The sequence below is a fragment of the Ornithorhynchus anatinus genome, chromosome 1, assembly GCF_004115215.2.
Source record: "Ornithorhynchus anatinus isolate Pmale09 chromosome 1, mOrnAna1.pri.v4, whole genome shotgun sequence".
NCBI classification, from domain to species: Eukaryota; Metazoa; Chordata; class Mammalia; order Monotremata; family Ornithorhynchidae; genus Ornithorhynchus; species Ornithorhynchus anatinus.
In genome coordinates, this window is record NC_041728.1 from 123,677,095 (window position 1) to 123,702,619 (window position 25,525).

At 41.1% G+C, this 25,525-nt stretch overlaps 1 protein-coding gene across 2 annotated transcripts in view; it reads right to left on the reverse strand.

Annotated features, from left to right (window-relative positions):
* Positions 1-21,695, reverse strand: part of LOC103171455 (claudin-15-like) — a 54,766-nt gene extending 33,071 nt beyond the window's left edge. For both annotated transcript variants that reach the window (XM_029075855.1, XM_029075984.2), the window contains exons 1-2: positions 21,514-21,695; positions 20,174-20,938 (exon numbers count right to left, since the gene is read on the reverse strand). In XM_029075855.1, the coding sequence (XP_028931688.1) occupies positions 20,174-20,390 (217 nt within the window). In that variant the 5' untranslated portion in view covers positions 20,391-20,938; positions 21,514-21,695. The remainder of the gene's footprint in view (positions 1-20,173; positions 20,939-21,513) is intronic.
* Positions 21,696-25,525: the final 3,830 nt, after the last annotated feature.

Sequence of the window (25,525 nt, forward strand, 5' to 3'; positions counted from 1 at the left end):
CATCACCATCATCATCAGTGGAAATTACTGAGTGTTTACTATGTGCAAAGCACTGTATTTAATATTCAACAGGCTGCCAGTCTCTCCTTCAAAACCCTCCTAAAATCATATCTCCTCCAAGAGGTCTTCCCTGACAAAAAGCCCTCATTTCCTCTACTGTCTTCCCTCCTTTGTTAATTATGCACTCGGCTGTGTACCCCTTAAGCACTTTCATATTCACCCCTGCCCCACAACATTTATGTAACTATCCTTACACTATTTCCCCTATCTTTAATTTATTTTAATGTATGTCTACATCTTCAAAGTGTGAACTCCTGTGGGCAGGGATTGTGTCTACCAACTCCACTGTATTGTACTTTACCAAGTAATTAATACCATACTCTGCACACATAAGTGTTTAATAAATACCATTGATTGATCATTGATTCTTAGATGGCATTCAGGTGGCACTTGAGGGGATAAATTCTGAAGAGATTAGAAATCAATGGAGGAGTTGTGATTTTAGAAGGGCTTTAGAGATGGGGAGATCTGTGAACTGTTGAATATCAGTCAGTCAATCAGTGGTATTTATTGAGCACTTACTGGGTGCAGAGCATGGTCATAAGTGCTTGGGAAATTACATCAGAGAAACAGAGGGGCCTAAAGAAATGAGCATGGGATTAAATCCCAGGTCTGCCACTTGCCTGCTGTGTGACCTTGAACAAGTCATTTCACTTCTCCGTGCTTCAGTTTCCTCATCTGTAAAATGATGTCTACATCTGTTCTTCCTCATACTCAGATTGTGAGTCCCTAATGGGACAGAGATTGGGTCCGATTTAATTACCTTGTATCTACCCTAATGCTTAGTACACTGCTTGACTCATGGAAAATGCTCAACAAATACCAAAAGGATCACTATTATTACTGTTGGGGCTTTTTGCTTATTTTTTTTATGGTACGTGTCTAGTCCTTACTATGTGTCAGGCCTGTACTAAACACTGGGGGAGATACAAAATAATCAGGTACACAAAGTCCATGTCCCACATGGGGCTTCCAGTCTTAATCCCCATTTTACAGATGAGGTAACTGAGGTACAGAGAACTTAAGTGACTTACCAAGGTCTCACAGAAGACAAATGATGGAGCAGGGATTATAATCCAGTTCCTCAGACTCCCAGATCACACTGCTTCTCTTTACAATCACTACAGTTCTATAAAGTTGATGGACACAGTCCCTGCCTATAAGAGGTTTACCGTCTAAAGTGGGAGACAGACATTAAAATAAATTACAGAGAGTATGAGGATATGTATGTAAGAACTGTGGGTCTAGGGTTGGGGTGACTATCAAGTGCTTAAAGTGTACACATCCAAGGGAATAGATAATGCAAAAGGGAGAGGGAGTAGGGGAAATCAGAGCATGGTGAGGGAAGGCCTCTTGGAGGAGATGTGATTTTAATAGCGCTTTGAAGGTGGGGAGAGTGGTAGTCTACTGGAAATGAAACAGAAGGGATCCCAGACCAGAGCAGGGATGTGGTTCAAAGATTGGTGGCTAAAAAGATGAGATTGAGGTTCAGAGAGTATTCATTCATTCATTTATTCACTCAATCGTATTTATTGAATACTTACTGTATGCAGAGAAAGTACAATACACCAATAAAGAGATACATTCCCTGCCCCTAGGAGCCTACAATCTAGAGGGAAGGAGACAGACATCAATACAAATGAATGAATTACAGCTATGTACATAAATGCTGTTGGGACTGGGATGGGGGAAGAACAAAGGGAGCAAGTCAGGGCAGCACAGAAGGGAATGAGAGAGGAGGAAAGTGGGGTTTTTTTGTCAGGGAAGCCCTCTTGAAGGAGATGAGCCATATGTGTTAGAGGAGAAAAGTATGTGAGCAGGACTGTAGTGATCAGTGAGATGAGGTAGCTGGGGAAGAGCTGATTGAGTGCTTTAGAGCCAAAGGTGAAAAGTTTCTGTTTGATGAGGAGTTGGTTGGGCAACCCCTGGAGGTTTTTAGAAGTGGGGAGACATGGACTGAGCTTTTCTAAGAAAAATGATCCGGGCAGTAGAGTGAAGTGAGGACTAGACATGAGAGAGACAAGATGCAGGCCGGTCAGCCAGGAGGCTGAAGAAGAAATCAAGGGGAGATATGAAAAGTATTTTGGTCAGCGAGATAGACTGAAGGGAAAGGTAGAGTCTAGAGATGTTGTGAAAATAGAACTGACAGGATTTGGTTACAGAGTGAATATGCAGGTTGAATGAGAGAAATGAGTTGAGGATAATGCTGAGGTTATGGACTCGTAACACAGTGAGGAAGGCAGGGTTTGATTGGCAGATTATATGGAGATGAAGGGGCAGATTCTGGAGACGTTGTGGAGCAAGAAACGACAGGATTTGGTAAAGACCGAGTATGGAGATTGAAAGAGACAGAGGAGTCCAAGATAATGCCAGAGACATGGACCTGAGAGATGAGGAAGATGCTGGTGTTGTCAACAGTGATAAGTTCAGGTGGAGGAGTTGATTTGGGAGGGTAGAGTTTGGTTTGGGACCTGTAGAGCTTGCGGTGTGGGTGGAACATTTTTGGAGGTAGAAAGAGATGTGACAGTCAAAGGAGGAAAAAGGTTGGGGCAGGTCTGGGAGTCATTCATTTATTCAATTGTATTTATTGAGCTCTTACTGTGTGCAGAGCACTGTACTAAGCACTTGGAAAGAACAATACAACAATAAAGAGAGACAATCCCTGCCCACAATGAGCTCTCAGTCTAGAGATGAGCTCACAGTCTTGGGAGTCATCCTCTTAGAGGTGGTACTTGAAACCTTGAGAGCCATAGCACTCCCTGAGGAAGAAGTAAATGTAGATTGAAATATGGAAGGGGATCCAGAACTGAACTTTTCTGAGAAAATTGATCCGTGGCAATACATGTAAATAAAAATAATATTATGTAGTTGATTAATTAATTCCATGCTTTTTGCATTATATGAGCATCATCTGCACCAAATACCATCAAGAATGGCTAAAATAAATTTACCATATTGTTTAATAGGGAGTCATATAAGATACCTTTCCCTAGGTCCTGTTAAAGCTAAAGAAGGGACTATCTGACATGGTACATTTGGACGCAAGAGACTATGACCCTGGAAAAGTAAGTGACCAGTCATAGTAAGGTACTCTCTAGTTCTGACTCTCCTTCAGCTATCAAATTTTTTAAAGCACATCGCACTTATCTTCTAGCGCTGTGCATGAGTAATTGGGACCCAATATTCCTTTTAGAGACCCCTTCACTGGCCGGCAATGTACAGACTTCTCAGTAACTGTGGAGTGCTTGCAGAATGTGAACTCATCTTAATGAGCTCTTTGAGGAATTTTCCTAAATCACTTTTGCCACTAGTATCAGACTCTTCATCCCTCCCCTGAGAGCTAATCTATGAGATCCAAATGGTCGTTTGTTCTTTAACATTTGGACTTCCCCTTGTATCTTCTGTTCCAAAATGATAAACTGGACTAGCACAGTTGTGCTACAGGAGGGACTAGCACACTCCCTCCTTGTTGTGGAGGGAGAAGACAGCACTGGGGTAATCAGGCCATTGCTTAAGCGCTTAGTACAGTGTTCTGCACACAGTAAGCACTCAATAAATATGATTGAATGAAGTGCTTCTAATTTTAATACTATAAATAGCACAATAGTACAGTGAGAAAGGTGGAGGGCTCTAATTCGACAGGTGCTGGTCCTTGCTGTCCCATAAGTCACTGAGCGATGATGGCCAATAATAAAGATAATAATAATGATGGTATTTGTTAAGTGCCAAGCACTGTTCTAAGCTCTGGTAGATACAAGGTAATCAGGTTGCCCCCTGTGGGGCTCACATTCTTAATCCTCATTTTACAGATAAGGTAACTGAGGCACAGAGAAGTTAAGTAACTTGCTCAAAGTCACAGAGCTGACAAGTGGCGAAGCCGGAATTAGAACTCATGACCTCTGACTCCCAAGCCCTTGCGCTTTCCACTAAGCCATGCTGCTAATCTACTTAGCCTCTATATGCCCCTGTATATTCATTTAAAAATGCAGATATTGTCAATTTATCCTGACTTTCTCTACCTCACAGGAAATATGTGAGCTGAAGAGAGGAAATTAATGGGAGAAAAGTTGGAAAAAATCAAAGTATTTAGAATTCCAGATACTAATAGTGATTAAAAACAGAAGTACTAAAAAGTGTAGTAATCACAACTCTAGAATTTTATATACTCTTTCGTCTTTGGACTCTGTTTTAATATTTTCTCTTCATCTTTGTTTCAAGACTGAAATGCTAGCCTTTTCTGGCAGTACAGAAAGGTATTATTTAGTGCTTACTATGTGCCGAACACTTTGCCATGCACTGGGGAAGATACAAGCTAATCAAATCAGACAGTTCCTGTCCCAAACAAGGCTGAAAGTCTAAGAGGAAAGGAAAAACAGGTAGTTCATATCCATTTTACAGATGAGGAAACCGAAATATCTAGAGGCAAAATAAGATGGGTTCATAAATTTTAATTAAATTACTAGAACAAGAACCAAACTCTCCAATTTCATATTCATCTGACTCTAAAATCAACCCCTCCTCCCACTTTGATATTGAGTGCTAAACACTCTCCCAAGCCTCAAGTAGCTAAAGCCTTTAAGCCTCCCATCTTCAGCAATTGCTTCCATGCATTGTCCATATTAAACTGGGCAGCAAATTGCAGTCACTGAAAGAAACATAAAATAAATGGAAAAGCATTCAAAACCAGATGGTGTATTATATTATAAATTACAGTATTGATTTTGTCATTCATTTTAATATTTAATTCAATGAAAGCCTCTGTTCTTGCATTTTTTTCCAACCCTGTCATGGTGCTGCATTTTTTGTTTATTACGGATTTCTATACCAGTGCATTTTCAAATCAGGGGTACACTTGAATTAGGCTTAGTTTGCCAAAGAACACTCTCTCACTGATACTGAAAAATATTATGAAAAGAATATACTGAACATAAGTCTACTCATTTTTGAGTGGAAGAAAGCAACAAGTAAGCAGCATGACTCAGTGGAAAGAGCCCAGGCCTGGGAGTCAGAGGTCACAGGCTCGAATCCCCGCTCTGCCGCCTGTCAGCTGTGTGACTTTGGGGAAGTCACTTAACTTCTCTGTGCCTCAGTTACCTCATCTGTAAAAAATGAGAATGAAGACTGTGAGCCCTATGTGGGACAACCTGATTACCTCGTTTACCTGATTACCAGCACTTAGAACAGTGCTTGGCACATAGTAGCGCTTAACAAATACCAACATTATTATTATTATATCAAGAATAACCATTATTATCATTAGAAGTGGGGGGAATTCTAAAACCTTCACGCAAACGTAAGTAATGTTGTTCCTCATATGTGACTTCCTCCTTATTTGAATTTTAAAGAAAATAAATGAAAGGCAATCAAAAAAGATAGGGGAAAAGAGGATAAATATCTGATCCAAGGAATAAGAGTTAATATGTTTTGTCAGTAGATACAATATTTAGTTAGACTAATGAACAAAATAAGATCTCCATAGAACCAAAGATTTTGGGCTGCAACTAGAAAAGTGAAGATGAGGTAGATAAGAATTATTGTTTTTTAGTAAAAATATTTGGCATCATGTCAGAGTCCTCTAGATACTGTATGCAGATAGCTATGTCCTAAAGACCCACACCTACCAAGAGCATTAATTAAGCACTAACTGTCTGCAGAGTACTGTATTAAGCTCTGGGAAAGAATATACAAGTCAGAATAGTTAGGATCACTGTCCCTCAGGACTCTCACAAACTAGTATAGCCTAGTGGAAAAAACATGGACCTGGGCATCAGAGGACCTGGGTTCTCATTCCCCATCCACCACTTAATAATGATGGCATTTGTAAAACGCTTACTGTGTGCAAAACACTGTCTGCTGTGTGGCCTTGGGTAAGCCACACAACTTCTCTGTGCTTCAGTTACCTCATTAAGACTGTGAGCCCCTTGTTCATTCATTCATTCATTCATTCAATAGTATTTATTGAGCGCTTACTATGTGCAGAGCACTGTACTAAGCGCTTGGGATGAACAAGTTGGCAACAGATAGAGACAGTCCCTGCCGTTTGACGGGCTTACGGTCTAATCGGGGGAGAAACATGGATTGTGCCCAACATGATTTATCTACCCAAGCACTTAGTACAGTGCCTGGCACATGCAAGTCCTTAACAAATATATATCGAAAAAATACAAAGTATCTAAGGAGACATGTAAATGATTGTAAACACTCCACCGAATGAGCTAGGACTTATAGGCTGATGTCAAGAAAATAGATGTGTACCAGTGGATTCACAACGGGGATATGTACTGTGTAAACTATGTCTCCTTGGATGACAGTCTTCCCTAACCGCCACCCCACCATCTGTTCTTCCTTCATTCATTTGAAGAATTTAATTTACAATGAGATTATAAAGCATGTTTCTTGATTGGTTACTCCTGACCTTTCGTGATTGGTTACCCTGATAACAACAATAATAATAATAATAGTTTTTGTTAGCACCTACTGTACTTACAGGCACTAAACTAAGTTCTGGGGTGGATACAAGTAAATTGTGTTTTAAACAGGCCCTGTCCCACATGGGCTCACAGTCTCAATCTCTAGTGTACAGATGAGATATCTGAGGCACAAAGAAGTTAAGTTATTTGCCCAATTTCTTAAATATCATATGATCCAAGTGGATCAACAGCCAGAGAGCCAGTCTCAGGCCTGGATTTCTGACCTGCAGCTTCTGGCATCCAGGCACATGCTCTATCCACTCTAACCACTATTATTAACAAAGAAGAAAACTGAATAATAATAATAATAATAATGGTACTTGTTAAGCACTTACTATGTATCAAGCACTGTTCTAAGCACTGAGGTAGATACAAACAAATCAGGTTGGACACATTCCCTGTCTCACATACAGCATGACGTAGTGGCTAGAACACGGGCCTTGGAGTCAAAAGGTCAAGGATTCTAATATAGGCTCCACCACTTGTCTGCTGTGTGACCTTGGGCAAGTCACTTAACTTCTCTGTGCCTCAATTATCTTATCTCCAAAATGAGGATTGAGACTGTGAGCTCTACATGGGACAGAGACTGTGTCCAATCTGATTTGCTTGTATCTACCCCAGCTTTTAGCACAGTGACTGACACATAGTAAGCATTTAACAAATACCATTATTATTATTATTATTATTATTATTAATAATCGCTATTTTACAGGTGAGGTAACTGAGACAACGAGAGTTGAAGTGACTTTCCCAAAGTCACACAGGAGACAGATGGTGGAAGCGGGATGAGAACCCAGATTCTCTGACTTCCAAGCCCATGTTCTTTCCACTATGCCATACTGTTGCTCTAAGAAGGCCAACCCATCCGTTGGGAGGCTGTCATATAGAGGCCACTGGCAGGTGTTTTCAGACTCCAGACCAACTAAATCTCTACAGAGCTGTACGGCTGTCCAAAGTTCTCTTGAACTGAGAGATCTGGACTCCCCAAAACTGCACCACCAGGCTCTTTGAGCAGTTCCATCAATGGCATTTATGAGCCGTGCTCAGTATTTCATTCATTCATTCAATCAATCACATTTATTGGTCACTTGCTGTGTTTAAGTGCTTGGAAAGTACAATTCAGCAACAAAGAGAGGCAATCCCTGTCCACAGTGGGCTCACAGTCTAGAAGGGGGAGAACAGACATCAAAACAAGTAAACAGGCATCAAACAAGACAGGATCATGCACACTGAAATGTGGAAGTATAGTCAATTTCCTAGCACTGAAGCCACAGTCATCTAAACACAACCTACATTGGGTGGAACATGGGACATGGAGAATCAACAAGACACCCAAACAACTGCTCTATGGAGAGCTGAAATTTGGGAAAACAAAATCAAGGAGGGCAAAGGAAACATTTTAAGGAAGGTCTAACAAAACCTCAGACAATGCTACATCACAACCAAAAGCTGGGAGTCCAAACGCAGAATATTGACCATCACTGCAGGTTGCAATCAAATAAAGAGAGATTCTTTCCTAGCCAAAGTTTCACAAGGAATGAGAGACAAGGAGTCAAAAGAAAATAAACTGCAAGGTGCTACAAGCATTAAACCATAACACATCAGCTTTTTTCTTTGCCTTTTTAGCCACATGCACTCAGAGGTGAATTTCAATATGAAGAACAACTTTGGATATAGATAAAGGTAGACTAACATTTAATGTTGGTATTTGTTTGTTAAGCGCTTACTATGCGCAGAGCACTGTTCTAAGCACTGGGGTAGATACAGTGTAATCAGATTGTCCTACGTGAGGCTCACAGTCTTAATCCCCATTTTACAGATGGGGTAACAGGCACAGAGAAGTGAAGTGACTTGCCCACAGTCACACAGCTGAGACGTGACAGAGTTGGGATACGTACCCATGACCTCTGACTCCCAAGCCCGGGCTCTTTCCACTGAGCCACGCTGCTTCCCTATGTCCCTTTACACAAAGGGAGGTATTTTATACACATAAGTCAAGTCACTGAGAAAAGAAAATATGATGTCTTGGACTTCAAAGGTAGAAGATCTGAATGTAGTTTCTATGTCTTAAGCTCTTTAAGATTTCAAGTACTTTTTCGAGAAATTAAGCTTCCTCCTGGGACCTTTGATTTTATCATTACTATTATTATATTCATATTTATTAAACATTTCCAAGATGTCAAGCACTGTTACAGGTACAGGAGTATATACAAGTATATACAAGTTAATCAGGTCTGACAGATTCTCCTCTGCAGTCTCACATTTCCTTCTGCCTTCAAGACATCTATAGTTGAATGTCTTCCCATAACCTCAAGGTTAACATGTCCAATACAGAATTCCTTATGTTCTCTCCCAAATCCTGTCCTCCCCTTGACTTTCCTATCACTGTAGATGGCACCACCATCCTTCTTGTCTCTCAAGTCCGTAACCTTGGCATTATCCTTAATTTTTCTCTCTCATTCAATCCACATATTCAATCTATCACTAAATCATGTCAATTCCACATTCACATATTGCTAAAGTCCACCCTTTCCTCTCCATCTAAATTGCTACCTCATTAATACAATCACTTATTCTATCCCACCATGATTCTTGTATCAGTCTCCTTGCTGACTTCCCAGCTTCTGTCTGTCCCAACTTCGGTCCATATTCACTCTGCTGCCTGGATCATTTTTCTACAAAATCTTTCAGGACGTGTCACCCCAGTCATCAAAAAAGTCCAGTTGTTGCCCATCCACCTCCGCATCTAACAAAAACACTTCATCACTGGCTTTAAAGTACTCAATCACCTTGCCCCCTCCTACCTCACCTTGCTACTCTCCTACTACAACCCAGCCTGCACACTTCACTCCTCTAGTGCTAACCTCCTCATTGTGCCTTGATCTCATCTATCTCACCACCAACCCCTCACCGACATCCTGCCTCTGGCCTGGAGCACCCTCCTTCCTCAAATTTGGCAGACAATTACTCTTCCCTACTTCAAAGCCTTACTGAAAGCACATCTCCTCCAAGCACATCTCCTCCTTGACTAAGCCTCCCTTTCCTCTTTTCCCACTCCCTTCTGCATCTCCCTGACTTGCTCCCTTTATTCACCCACCCTCACAGCCCCACAGTACTTATGTATTCATTCATTCAATAGTATTTATTGACCGCTTACTATGTGAAAAGCACTGTACTAAGCACTTGGAATGTACAAATCGGCAACAGATAGAGACAGTCCGTGCTTGACGGGCCTACAGTCTAAGCGGGGGAGACAGACAGACAAAAACAATAGCAATAAATAGAATCAAGGGGATGTACATCTCATTAAAATAATAGCAATGAATGGAATAAAAGTGATGTACATCTCATTAACAAAATAAATAGGGTAATGAAAATATATACAGTTGAGCAGATGAGTACAGTGCTGAGGGGAGGGGAAGGGAAAGGGGGAGGAGCAGATGGAAAGGGGGGAAAAGAGGGCTTAGCTGAGGGAAGGTGAAGGGGGGGTAGAGGGAGAGCAGAGGGAGCAGAGGGAAAAGAGGAAGCTCAGTATGGGAAGGCCTCTTGAAGGAGGTAAGCTTTAAGTAGGGTTTTGAAGAGGGGAAGAGAATTAGTTTGGTGGAGGTGAGGAGGGAGGGCATTCCAGGACGGCGGGGGACATGGTCCAGGAGTCAACGGCGGGATAGGTGAGAACCGGGGACAGTGAGGAGGTGGGCAGCAGAGGAGCAGAGCGTGCGGGGTGGGGAGTAGAAAGAGAGAAGGGAGGAGAGGTAGGAGGTGGCAAGGTGATGGAGAGCCTTGAAACCTAGAGTGAGATGTTTTTGTTTCATGCAGAGGTTGATAGGCAACCACTGGAGGTTTTTAAGAAAGGGAGTGACATGCCCAGAGTGTTTCTGCAGGAAGAGGAGCTGGACAGCGGAGTGAAGAATAGACTGGAGAGGGGAGAGACAAGAGGAAGGGAGATCAGAGAGAAGGCTGACACAATAATCCAGCCGGGATATTATGAGAGCCTGTAACAGTAAGTTAGCCATTTGGGTGGAGAGGAAAGGGGATCTTGGAGATATTATAAAGGTGAGACCAGCAGGTTTTGTTGACGGATTGGATGTGTGGGGTGAACAAGAGAGCCGAGTCAAAGATGACACCGAGGTTGCGGGCCTGAGAGACGGGAAGGATGGTCGTACCATCCACAGTGACAGGGAAGTCAGGAAGAGGACAGGGCTTGGGAGGGAAGATGAGGAGCTCAGTTTTGGTAATGTTGAGTTTTAGGTGGCGGGCAGACATCCAGGTAGAGACGTATTGGAGGCAGGAGGAGATACGAGCCTGAAGGGAGCGGGAGAGGACAGAGGCAGAGATGTAGATCTGTGTGTCATCTGCATAGAGATGATAGTCTTGATTCTATTTAGTTGCCATTTTTTTTACGAGATATTCTTCCCCTTGACTCTATTTATTGCCATCGTTCTTGTCTGTCCGTCTCCCCCGATTAGACTGTAAGCCCATCAAACGGCAGGGACTGTCTCTATCTGTTGCCGACTTTTTCATTCCAAGCGCTTAGTACAGTGCTCTGCACATAGTAAGCGCTCAATAAATACTATTGAATGAATGAATAGTCGAAGCTGTGAGAGCGGATGAGTTCACCGAGAGAGTGAGTGTATATGGAGAACAGAAGAGGGCCAAGAACTGACCCTTGAGGAACCCCAACAGTTAGAGGCGGGGAGGAGGAGCCTGCGAAGGAGACCGAGAATGAACGGCCAGAGAGATAAGAGGAGAACCAGGAGAGGAGGGAGTCCGTGAAGCCAAGGTGAGATAAGGTGTGGAGGAGAAGGGGATGGTCAACAGTGTCAAAGGCAGCTGAGAGGTCAAGGAGGATTAGAATAGAGTAGGAGCCATTGGATTTGGCCAGAAGGAGGTCGTGGGTGACTTTAGAGAGAGCAGTCTCGGTAGAGTGGAAGGGACTGAAGCCAGATTGGAGGGGGTCCAGGAGAGAGTTGGAATTGAGGAATTCTAGGCAGCGAGTGTAGACAACTCATTCTAGGAGCTTGGAGAGGAAGGGAGGTAAGGAGATAGGGCAATAACTGGAAGGGGAAGTAGGGTCGAGAGAGGGTTTTTTTAGGATGGGGGAGACATGGGCATGTTTGAAGGCAGAGGGGAAGAAGCCATTGGAGAGTAAGTGGTTAAAGATAGAAGTTAAGTAGGGGAGGAGGGAAGGAGCGATGGTTTTTATAAGGTGAGCGGGAATGGGGTCCGAGGCACAGGTGGAGGGGGTGGCACTTGCGAGGAGGGAGGAGATCTCCTCTGAGGATACTGCAGGGAAGGATGGGAAGGTAGGGGAGAGGGTTGGCAGGTGGGGGTGGTGGGGGGCAGGAGGGGGAGGGGTGACTGGGGGAGGGGTGACATATACATATTTGTAACTGATTTATTTATATTAATGTCTGTCTCCACCTCTGGACTGCAAGCTCACTGTGGACAGGGAATGTGTCTGTTTATATTGTACTCTAGCAACCCTTTAGTACAGTGCTCTGCATATAGTAAGTGCTCAATAAATACAACTGAATGAATGAATGAAAGATTGACTCTCTGTGGGAGTCACTTTAGTGGGGCTCACTAAGTAGGAAGAACTAGTATTGAATTCCCTTTTACAGGTGAGAAAACTGAGGTACAGAGAAGTTAGGTGATTTACCTAAGGCCACACAGCAGGCAAGTGGCAGAGCCAGATTAGAACCCAGCTCCCCTGACTCCCAGGCCCATGCTCTTTCTACTAGGCCATGTAGCTTTTCATTTATTCATTCATTTATTCAATGATGAATGAATGCTTTTCCATGGGATGGTTTGGAATTTTAAATAAAGTCCCTGCCTAAACAAACAAACCTAAAATTTTATTCTGTTACACTTCCCTAAAAGGTTTCTGCAGGGTTTCTAAGCATCTCTTTGGAATCTTTCTGAACCATTATATTACAGGCTTTCAGAACAACTCAGTAGCAGAATCCATGTTTCTTTTCAGACAGTCAGTTTTCTCAAAACATAGGATTTCATCACATATTTTGGATAAAACACCATTGATATTTGAACTACTTCCTGTTTTATTTCCCCTATGCACACTATTTGTAAATAATTTTTTATGTCTTGTTTCTGCTACACTCTGCCAAGTCCTTAGCACAGTGCTTTGCCCTCAGTAGATGCTTCATCAATCAATCAATCAATCAATCAATCATATTTATCGAGCACTTTCTATGTGCAGAGCACTGTACTAAGTTCTTGGGAGAGTACAATACAACAGAATTAGCAGATACGCTCCCTGCCCTTAACGAGTTTACAATCTAGAGGAGATGGACATTAATGTGAATAAATAATTTATAATATATATAAACAAGTCATTTATAATATATAATTTAAAGATATGTACATAAATATTAGTGATTGATGGAATCAGGGAACATACTTTTGACAAATGCTTTGTCCAGTGTTCTGCACACAATAAGCACTCAATAAAGTCCATTGATGATGACAAGCAAATCTGTCTGGGTAGAGTGCAACTGGATGTTGGAAGACACCATTGTGTGCCTGTGTGCAACTTCAGTTAAGGCATAAATACTATAGTATGATTTCTTCTCAATATAAGTTTCTTCAAGGACACAACTCCAACTATAGGATAACTAAATATATATAGATGTTCATGTGGGTAGGATAGGGATCTTTTTTTTTTCCTTCAGGGTAATATTAGTGCCTCCGAAGGGTGGTTCTCTCACTCTCTCCCTCTTTCTGTCTTTCGGTTGTCTGCAGGTCTTTTATTCACGGTCTTCTTTGTTCAGCCTCTCTCAAACAGTCTTCCTCAAGTCGCCATATCAACCACACACAAGGAAAAGGTCCATGATCATGCAGGCCTGTATTCCCAGCTTGAGCACAGTACTTCTTTGCCCACAATTTATTCTAGACCTAATCATCGTGTCTGAGTCTCCTGATCAAATTACAGTTGTCACTTTCTCCAGCCTCCAGTACTTTCTTAATTGTAGTGGCTTGTTTTCAAGAGCTATTTCTCAGCTGATCCCCAGAGACTGAATCTCAAAGTCATTCTCTGGTTGCTAAAGAGACTGTTGGTGGTTTTTGAATGACTCCACCTCAGAATTCCTTCTATTGGCTCTTTGAAAGATTAAATCTGGCCTGGGCTCCAAGTTAATGGCATAAAAACAATCTTAATATTCTAAGAGGACATTTTATTCAGCTCAAGGTGCCAAAGAGGTTTTGAGAAGAGTAAAGCAGAAATACAGGTAGCAAAGGAAATTAATGACAAGACAATCTCACTAGTTCCAACTGAAAGAATATGAGGGCAGGGATTGTTTCTACTGACTGTATTGTATTGTCCTCTCCCAAGCACTTAGTACAGGGTTCTGCACATAATAAGTGCTCAATAAATGCTATGATTGATAGAGGCTAGAGAATAAAGGAATTCAAAGATAAATTGGTTTTACAATGTCAAACACTGTTTTAATAATAATAATGGTGGTATTTGTTAAGCACTAATTATGTACCAAGTACTGTTCTAAGCGCTGGGGTAAATACGAGGTAATCAGGTTGTCCCACGTGGGGCTCACAGACTTAATCCCCATTTTACAGATGAGGTAATTGAGGCATAGAGAAGTTAAGTGACTTGCCCAAAGTCATGCAGTGGACAAGTGGCAGAGTCAGGATTAGAACCCATGACCTCTGACTCCTAAACCCATGCTTTTTCCATTAAACCACCCTTCTTCTCAAGCACAGGGATAGGTTAACTTAGGTCTGACAGTCCCTGTCCCACAGAATGCTCACAGTTTTAGTAGGAGAGAGAACGGGTATTTAATCCCCATTTTACAGTTGAAGAAACTGAGGCACAGAGAGCTTTAGAGAGCTGGGATTAGAACCCAGTTCCTCTGACTCTCAGCCCCATGCTCTTTTCACTAGGCCATGTTGCTTCTAATCCAGACACAACTCTCCAATTCAGTTAGAAAATGAGAGCAGCTAATTTTTTTCAATAGAATGAAACTACCTAATGAGAACAATATGTTCTAGTAATGTTACTATTCCACTGTAATAGAATCCAGACTACAAAGCCATTACTGTGTCATTTGCTGTCCTAGAGTTATGGTAAAAGAAGTTCCCACTTCTGTTTATTTTATCTATTTCATTGTCTCAGGGCCTTCATCTTTGCTAAACCCCATGGCCGGAGACTTTAAAAAGTTGTTATCCACCTAACGACTTCTCAGTGACGTTCCTGTGAGTTTTAAGCAATTAGAAAAGCAAAACTATCAAGGAATTCATGAAGAATTGCTCCCTGCAACCCCTTTCCCCCCACAGAGAAGCATTTCATCTGATTTTGACACAACTCTCCCATCCAAGAAGAACATCAAATATTTTCAGTGTCAAGGAAGATTAAAAAACAAGACAAAAATCTTGTGTCTTGCTAAGAATCACTTATTTTGCTGGCTTAACAAAGGGGAGATGATACGAAGTTAGTCTCCTCTTCAAACTTTTTCAGGAAAGCTATGTGGACTGACCGAAGAAGCACAGGCCTGGACCCGAGTTCTAATCCTATCTTCTCCAGTTGCCTGCTGTGTGACTTTGAGCAAGTCACCTAACTGCTCTGAGCCTCAGTTTTCTCAACCATGAAGTAGGGATTCAAGACCTGTTCTCCCTCCTACTTAGACTGTGAGCACCACATGGAAAAAAGACTGTCTGACTTGAATAACTTGACTCTAAGAAGAGTGTACAACATATATTAATTTCTTAACAAATAGGATTAAGAAAAAACAAATTCAAAATTAAATCTCAATTCAGACTTTTTTAAAAATAAAAAACAAGATGATTTATAGCTGCAACCTACAAAATGCTTTGTATGGCACAAATTAATTCCAAACATAGGCAAAAATGAGGTTTTTGCTCATATTCACTCGAAAATTTAGGAGTTTTTCATACTTGAAACTCAATCAAATCCAGAGAACTGTGACAGACTTCCCTAAAACCTCTTCAAACCTGCCTCAAAATCTGTAATAAACATGCATGTACTCCAAGGGGAAGCATTTGAATGATGTGTTTTTTGTGCTTATTCATCTAGCATTTTCATATTCACAGCATTTTGTTGAGACTTTTAGAATTTAAAAATTATAATTTCTCAATTACTATTTATTTTCTTATTCAGATGGAAGATTTACCGTCTTTCCTCTATTCCAGAAACATTCTAATTATATAACAACGGGAATAGCCGAAGTAGGCAGTGGATCAAGGAGGAGTATAAACTGAAAAGAGTTGAACCAGTTGGAGCAACAAGGAAGTCAAATCACAGGTAAATCTAACCTGGTCCCTACATAATGCAGATATTTTAATATAGAGTCTCTCAGGCACTGTCTGCCCAACAAAGCAGATATGTTTCAGATCTCCCCTAAATTCTCTTCAATAGGAGCACAAAGGGGAGCTGCTCTGATCCTCTTATGCTGGTGTCCTTCCTGGGGCTCAGTAACTGACTTGCCTGAGGAATCCTGGCCAAGCCACGGGGTCATAGATAAAAATCTGTGATATTTAGTCATTTATTTATACTAGTAAGGAAACGGTAGCAAGACTGCTCCCAGGAATGTCTGTATGGGGAAGAGAGGGAACAAGACAAAGGAGTGGAGCCTACATTGGGCTGGAAATCAGAAGGGCTCACCACGCACCATTTCCTCTCTATGCCCTGCATGGTCCCTGCTGTTGGCCTTGAAACCAACAGTCCGGGAAGCTGAAGAGAATTACTTCTTCGTGCTCACCTGATCTGGCTCTGAGAGCTCGATTTCATGTCACATGTGAGCTTTTGTGGACCTGTGCAGAGGGGAAGTTCAGGAAAGAGTGGGAAGGAGGCATGTGGGAGAGGAGATGTTATGTGGAGGAGTCCTGGCTTTGGGAGTTCAGTTTGGTTTCTGTCTCATAGTGAGGTAACCCCTCCCTTAGAAATGCTGCTTTCTCCTCACCGCCCTCATTGCCCACATTCCTAGAACTGTCAGAGAAATTGGACAGAGCGAGGATGTGCCCAGCTCCCAGAATGAAATGGGCACAGTAGCAGCTAGGATAGATTCTTCCCAAAATTAACTGAAACTTCAAAGTACCCTAAGCAAGGAAGTTTACCAAGGCAGGCACAGGTGAACATTTGAAGACTGTTCTCTGGGTGACTATTCTACTTCTCATCTAATAGTTTGTGCTTTCAGATGCTTAAACTACTTAGAAAAGATATTTATTTTTATTTTCATTCATTCAATCATATTTATTGAGTGCTTGGGAGTACAGTACAACAACAGTACAGTACAACAATGAGCAGACACAATCCCTGCCATTTAAGAGCTTATAATCTAGAAGGAGAGAGAAAAATATTATTATAAAAAAATTACAGATATGTATTTAAGTGCTGTGGGGCTGGTGGGGGGAAGAACAGAGGGAGCAAGTCAGGGTGATGTAGAAGGGAGTGGGAGAAGAGGAAAGTGGATGCAGGGAAAGGGCTCAGGCAGGAAAGACCTCTTGGAGGAGGTGTGCCTTCAATAAGGCTTTGAAGGGGGGAGAGTAATTGTCTGTAATTTGAGAAGCAGTGTGACTTAGTGATTAGAGCACAGGCCTGAGAATCAGAAGGACATGGGTTCTAATCCCAGCTCCACCACTTGTCTCTCACCTTCTCTACGCCTCAGTTACCTCATCTGTAAAATGGGGAATAAGATTGTGAGCCCTATGTGGGATAGGGACTGTATCCAACCTGATTAACTTGTAACTACCCCAGTGCTTAGGTCAGTGCCTGGCACATAATAAATGCTTAACAAACACAAATTAAAAAATTGAAAGGTTTCATCTTGCCAAGTCCTCTAATGCATTTACTTCCGCTAATAGTAGTACAGTATGTCATGTCCTGTTTACAAAAGCGCTAAAGGCAAAGTTCTTCTGAATTGTTAGTGAATTTTTATCTTCATCTAATCTGATTTTCAGAAAATCTAGTTAAAATCAACCATAAATAGCTCTTACAGATTTTTGAATGCAGACTTTTATCCAATTCTTCAAAGGATTTTCTTTTTTAATCTTCCATTCTGTAAATGTAATGTTATCTAAGAAACACTTTCCCACTCTCTTCCTGCCTTCTCTCTTCTTTGAATTTCTGGTCTGATGAAGCCTCCCATGCCTTTGAAAATCCAAGCCAGGGGAGCCATTTTCTTTTTAATAGATTTAAGAAAAGGGGTAGCCTGCAGCTTTCTGCATAAGTGGCTAAATGAGCCAGTGATTTATTAAGTAACTTATTAAGAGAGTCCTCCTGAAGAAATTACAGTATTTTGTTAGTCAAAAATTGTAACTTCAAGTGAGGAAAAGACTCACCCAAATTCAACACAGAGCCCAGAACTAACCAACAATTTAGAAAGTTATGTAATCCCTAGATTAAACTACTGCTTTGTTCATAGGAGATTCATTTATAATTTATACCAGGAGTTTGCTCTCTGATGTCCTAAATATTTCTGACCATTTGCTTGGATATAATTATACCCCATCTAGCCTTTCAGCTGAAGCATTTTGTTGAAGACTAATTGTACCACTTGGCATTTGAGCCATTGAACATTAATAAGAGAACCATTTATATATTGATGCTGTATGCATTATTCTCTCTACTACACTCCTGTACTTATAGGAGGGAGTTATCTTCCTTAAAGGAACTTTGAAAGTCCTGTCAACCCCAATTACCTGAACTTTTTAGAACTGAAACACTAAAGCAGGAGTTCTGAAGCTTTGAAATCATTTGAGCAGAAACCAAAGTCACAAAGGGAGGTTGAATGGAACTATGTTTGCTGGTGATAGAGTATAAAAACAGCAATTAAGTTCTGGACTTGCTTCAATTCCTCCTGGTAGATAGAGATTTAATTGGATTGGCACTGAACTAATTGGACTGGATTTTATTCTCTCCTCCTACATGGATTCACTGGGTACTGAAACAGAACAACCGTCTTGGTGACTTAGTTTCCCCTGTTTTTAAGATGGTTAAATATTCCCCCATTTATAAATATAATAATAATTATGGGGTTTATGGGGTTTGTTAAGCCCTTACTAAGTGTTTTTTTAAACACTGAACTAAGCACTGGGGTAGATAAAAGAAAATCAGATCAGACACAGTCCCTGTCCCACATGGGACTCACAGTCTAAGTAGGAAGGAAAATGGGTATCTCATCTGCATTTTACAGATGAGGAAACTGAGACACAGAGAAGTTAAGTGACTTGTCCAAGGTCACAGAGCAAGCAAGTGGCATAGTTGGGATTATAACCTAGTTCCTACAACTCACAGGGCATTGCTCTTTCCATTAGACTATTCTGCTTCCAATATATTTTTCCAAAATATGAAAATTATGAAAAGTGTGACAATATCAATGCAATCACAAAAGGAAATGATGAGTTGTGAATTGTGAAACTGGGACACCATCTTCCTAAGGTTAAAGTGCATCTATATTTTTAAATATGCTTTAAACTTCTCCTCGGATATTATCCATGAAAAGCAATAGTTGTATAGAAAAAGTCCCAAGAAAAAAATATAAATTTAGGGAGAAAAAAGTTAGAAATTTGTGGTTCCCTTTCCTCCAACCAACCCATTAATTTCCCTGAGCTTATCACAACTCAAGATGACAGAATGCCTCTGATACTTCCCGCAGAGAGGGGGGAGAAAGGAATTTGTCATGGCTCCATAATCACTGAGTGACCATTTGTCATAACTCCAAGAACCAAGAAAACTGGGAAAATATATCTTGTTGAATAACAAATTAATTCATTCATAGATCAATTGTCAGTGAGTTTTTTTTTTCTGACCAAATTGAAGAAGTTAATACTTCCTGAGCCAAAGAAAAAGTCATCCATTTACCGAGAAGAGAGTTATCATCTAGCTCACTCCTATTACACTCTAAGAATAAGTTGTTCATCAAAACCCCAATAAGTTGGAAAGAAGGAGTCAATGTTCTACAAAATGAGATTAACCCCCACCAGTAACAGTAAGCACCCTATGTTGATTTGTATATATTCATTTCTACAATTTTTTAAAAGGAATCCTTGGAGATAGAATATTTAGATTCCAGTTAAAAATAATTGACTAGAATACCTAAAATAGAACCAGGTGAATCATTAAAATCAAACCCAAAATATAAAACCACAAATTTTCCAAATTTTGCCAAGAACCTTGCCAAAGTAGAGAATTTCTATGTTACCTGGGTGGATAAAAATATTGCAGAGGAATTTTCATGGCCATTAAGCAATGAAAAATCCAGGTGGATTTCAATTGTAATTACTCCTCTCTCTTAAAAAAGTTTTCTTCTTAAAGTCTAGAGACCCTGGTGTTAATGGACAGCAATAATGTTGAAGTATCCTAGAAACAAATCTCCCAACGCAACAGATTTTTTTTTTACACTGATGGGAAATGCCCTTCAGAACCAATTCAGACACTGCCAACAGAATGAGGTGTTTCACAGATCACAAGGACAGACACAGCTCCTCTGTCTACTGAATTAAAAAAAAAAAATAGCTTTCGGAGAGGCATCACCCCCATTGCAAAAGATGGTAGAAAGGACAAAATCCGCAGTCGCTCAGTGGATCACAGGGGACCCTGCTGATAACAGAACTCTGGGTTACAGAATAGAGCGAAAGACCGATAAGAGACTTACCAGGAAGGGCTAACATGGAGTCAAATTTTTTGCAATTGGAGATGCCTGTGCTGTCTTCTGCACAGCTTTTCCACAAGTTCTCATACAAGGTGGAGGTGGTGATCACACTGCCATGCAGGGTAGAAACTTTCCAGTAACCATTGGGCAAAGTGGACCCCAGGACTAGCCATCCTCCCAAGCTCAGCAGAAAACCCATAATTTCCAACACTGCAGACATGTTTTTAAATAGCACCTTACGAGAGGTGGGAAGAGGAGTTCCCTCCAAAGGATTTTGAAGAGCTAGTCTTCTTTTTTCCCCACTGGAAGAGCTCTTGCTATTTCATCTATAGTTTCATTCTGGAGTGAAGCTACCTTTGCTCTTTGTTTAGCCTACAGAGAGATAAGACTGTGTCTACCATGTGTGACAGTAATAATTGGGTGCAATTTATGGTAAAGATATATAGTGCACCAGATTGTTGTGAGAACAAGTATACTTTTTTTGTCGGGGGGTGGTTGCAGGGAGGGTATCCTTCCAATTGAAAATAAGCAAAGAAAACCCAATCCCGAGAGCTATCTGATGTTATAACCACAAGAATTCAGACTACTTCACACTTTAACCTTCTGGCACCTAAAATGTTCTTGTGTTTGTCACAAGGTTATAACTGTGACAGCCCAACCATGATTTTCATTGCATAGCTGATTGAAAGTCACTTTATCACAATGACAGCTGTACTCCTCGGTGAAATCTCTCCAATTCTGAATCCTGATCAGAGCGAAAATGATGACCTAGAAAAGAAAGTTACACCAAGCAAAGCAGTCAGATTGGAGTTCTGCTTCCTCCTGCCAAAGGAAAACAACTCTTCTTTAACTGACTTTGAGAAAACAAGCCAAAAAAGAAACAACACTCAAAGTTGTATGTTTTAAAATAAGTAACTGTATTGACAGACTGAGGCTGCCATATCTAACTGGATTTCAGGACAGATACGGCCAATTTCATTAATCTTTTACTAACAATTGATTTCTAGTTAAGGTAGATTCCTGTGGAAACATGCCCCTCTCCCCCAGGGAAAACAAAAGCTTCATAACCAGGCACTGAGATTCACTTTATGAATCACAGGATATATATTTGCAGTAAATAGATGTACTCCCACCAGGAAAGATTAACAAACTAAAGAATGTGAAAACAAATATTAAATATCCGAAACAATGAAAACAGAATAGAATGAATAATGCATGCCAATTTGATCTAATCTGATTATTGCTAATCAGCTAACCATCATAATTTGATCCCATTATCACTATGGTGTCCACTCTGTGAAACAAAATCAGAATCAAGGGAAAGTGCCTACAGATTTGCTTACCTATTACATCAGCAAGTAGAAAAGAAATCTGGATTTTTGCTTTGAGTACCTTGGTTTTCTGACAACCAGATAAGCAGTCATTAAGCTCCCCAATTCAAACTTCAGATGGGCTGTTTTCTAGGTAAGGACTTCATCTCTAGAAATAACTGTTCTGTCCGAGTTCCCTTTTTATCAGCCTTTTTGCCATAACATGAAACTGTCGTGACAAAGGCTTCAGCTCTTTGCCCAGATGGGTTCTCCTCAGAAGTTTATTGGTTTACCAAGATGTGTGCTTAAACCCTCCCCAGAACAATATTAGAACGGTACATGAAGTTCAGAGTTAATGGACTGCATAGTTCTTCAAGAGATCTTTAGAAAATGCCTATGAGGGTCATTCAGAAAGAGATTGCTTCTTCTTTTTACCTTCCAAATCGCTCAACAGCTACCACTGAAAAAATCCTATTGAAGTCCCCAGTTCATCCATTCATTCATTCAATTGTATTTATTGAGCGCTTACTGTATGCAGAGCACTGTACTAAGTGCTTGGAATGTACAATTTGGCAACAGATAGAGACAATCCCCGCAATCCCCTGCCCCTGTCCATGAGGTTATGTCCACATAAAATATATGGAAGCACAGGCAGAAGCAGGCAGAATCACTGTCAATGAATGCATATTTACACAGAAGAAAGTACAACACAGTCCAGATCAGAAGGTCAGTTTGATTACAGTAGTGTTACCCAAAAGGGCTGGAAAACAATCCTGAGATATATATATTGTTTCCCCTGAATATATATATATATGTATATAATAATGCTGGTATTTGTTAAGCACTTATTCTGTGCACAGCACTGTTCTTAGCACTGGAGGAAACAAGGTGATCAGGTTGTCCCAGGTGGGGCTCACAGTCTTAATCCCCATTTTACAGATGAGGTAAATGAGGCACAGAGAAGTTAAGTGACTTGCCCAAAGTCACACAGCTGACAAGTGGAGGAGCTGAGATTAGAACCCATGACCTCTGACTCCCAATCTCGGGCTCTTTCTAGTGAACCATGTTGCTTCTCCTATATATATATACATATATATAAAGTGCAAGTAGTGCATATGAACACAAGCACACATATAAAATATATAGTACAGGCTTGGGACTCAGAGATAGCGGGATCTAATCCCGGCTCCGCCACTTGTCAGTTGTGTGACTTTGGGCAAGTCACTTCACTTCTCTGTGCCTCAGTTACCTCACCTATAAAATGGGGATGAAGACTGTGAGCCCCACGTGGGATAACCTGATTACCTTCTATCTACCCCAGCACATAGAACATTGCTTGGCACATAGTAAGCGCTTAACAAATGCCAACATTATTATTATTATTATTAACAAGTACTGATAATAATTGTAATAATAAGTGTGGTATTTGTTAAGGGCTACTCTGTGCCAAGCACTGTCCTAAGTGCTCGAGTAGATACAAGATAAACAGGTCTCACAGCTAAGGAGAAAAAAGGGGTATTGAATTCCCATTTTGCAGATGAGGGAACTGAGGCACAGATGAGTGAAGTGACTTGCCCGAGGTCACAAAACCAACAAGTAGCAGAACTGAGATTGAAAGTGAGGTCCTTGGACTCCCAAGTCTGTGCTCTTTCCAGTAGGCCATACTGCTCTCAGAGCTTAGTAGAGTGCCTGGCATATAGTAAGGGCTTAACAAATACCATAATCATTCATTGTAATTATCAAAACACAATTCTTACTATTAATCTCTGCGCAGCAGCACTGTTGTTGCACCATGGGGATTTGTCAAGAGAACCATAAGCAGAGTCATTTAGTTCTTCCCAGTTGCTGCTTCCCCATCTCAGTCTCCTCTACTGGCTGCCTCTCTGATTCTCTGATCCCTGTCTCTTCCACCTCATCTCTTCTACCCCTTGAGAACGACCCAATTGAAGTTTTTCAATAAATTTAAGCATTAGTCCTGAATTGCCTCTTTTCATTTGCCATTTGAAGACATTGAATGTTCATTTTCTCCTTATCATTAATATACTGTTCTTTCAGTCTGACAATCACAAGACATTTTTAGAGGGTGCATCTTTGCCCCATCATAAATTAAAAAATCACAAGTGTTCCTTGAGGGAAAAGTGTACTTTTCCACACTTTGATCCAGTCCAGCCCATAAATCCAGGCCTGGATGCATGCGGGTCTTTGTCCTAGTTTACAGGTGGACCAGTTAGCCTTTGTAGTTTGAAATTCGTTTTTATGGTATTTGTTAAGCACTGACTATGTGCTAATAATAATAATAATGTTGGCATTTGTTAAGCGCTTACTATGTGCAGAGCACTGTTCTAAGCGCTGGGGTAGACATAGGGGAATCAGGTTGTCCCACATGGGGCTCACAGTCTTAATCCCCATTTTACAGATGAGGTAACTGAGGCCCAGAGAAGTTAAGTGACTTGCCCACAGTCACACAGCTGACAAGTGGCAGAGCTGGGATTCGAACTCATGACCTCTGACTCCAAAGCCTGGGCTCTTTCCACTGAGCCACGCTGCTTCTCCTGTCCTAATGGCTGGAGTAGATATAAACTAGGTTAGACACAGTTTATGCTCCACATGGGGCTCACAGTCTTAATTCTCATTTTACGGACAAGGAACCTGAGGCTCTGAGAAATTAAATGACTTGTCCAAGGTCACACAGCAGACACGTTGTGGAGCCAGAATTAGACCTCAGGTCCTCTGCCTCCCAGGCCTGTACTCTCTCCACTAGACCACACTGCTTATCAGTATACTCAGAATAGTTAGGGTGACTGTAAGGGGTAATAATAATTGTAATCGTGGTATTTATTAAGTGCTTACTATGTGCCAGGCACTGTACAAAGCACTGGAGTGGATATAAGCAAGTTGGGGTGGACACAGTCCCTGACCCACGTGGAGCTCACAGTCTCAATCCCATTTTACAGATAAGGCTGAAGCACAGAGAAGTGAGGTGACTTGCCCAAGGTCACACAGCAGACAAGTGAAGGAACAGGATTTAGAACCCATGAACTCTGACTCCAAGGCCTATGCTCTATCCACTACAGTGTCTTTACCAGTTGTACCCTAAAAATAATAGTAAAAATTATTATAGTATTTGTTTAGCGCTTACTATGTACCAAGTGCTGAGATAGATACGAGGTAATCAGGTTGTCCCACGTGGGGCTCACAATCTTAATCTCCATTTTGAAGATGAGGTAATTGAAACACAGAGAAGTTACGTGGCTTGCCCAGTGTCACACAGCAGACTAGTGGTGGAGCCAGGACTAGTACCCACATCTTCTGATTCCTAAATCCGTGCTCTTTCCACTAAGCCACGCTGCTTCTAGTCCACCCATCCACCTCCTGAAGTGTCCCATACCCAGATAATCTCAATTGTTTTACCTAAGGTTCTGTGAGGAAGATCTTGTTGCAAGGTGATCAAAGAACTGAGGAATGATCTTTTCAGAAATAATAAGTTACAGCTCCTGTTTCCACAAACAGGAAAGCATGAAATAGGAGGAGACATAAAGAGACAGAGAGAGATGGACGGAGACCTAGAGTGAGAGAGAAAGACAGGCAGAAACAGAGAGACACTTCCAGAAAGACTAAATTGGAGAAAGGGACTTTATATTGAAAGATTAAAAATTTCTCCCTATAGCATCTAGAAAGACATCCTAGAATTTAGACTTTGCTTACTTACCCTGTTGGGGTTATGTTTATAATAATAATAATAATGATGATGATGATATTTATTAAGCACTTACTATATGCCAAGCACTGTTCTAAGTGCTGGTGCAGACACAAGGTAATCAGGTTATCCCACATGGGGCTCACAGTCTTAATCCCCATTTTACAGATGAGGTAACTGAGGCACAGAGAAGATAAGTGACTTGCCCAAAGTCACACAGCTAACAAGTGGCAGAGCTGGGATTAGAACCCACAACCTCTGACTCCCAAATCCATGCTCTTGCCAATAAGCCACGCAGATCAGGGTAGTGAATTCACGTTACCATTCTCTTTCCTACTGAGGAGACTG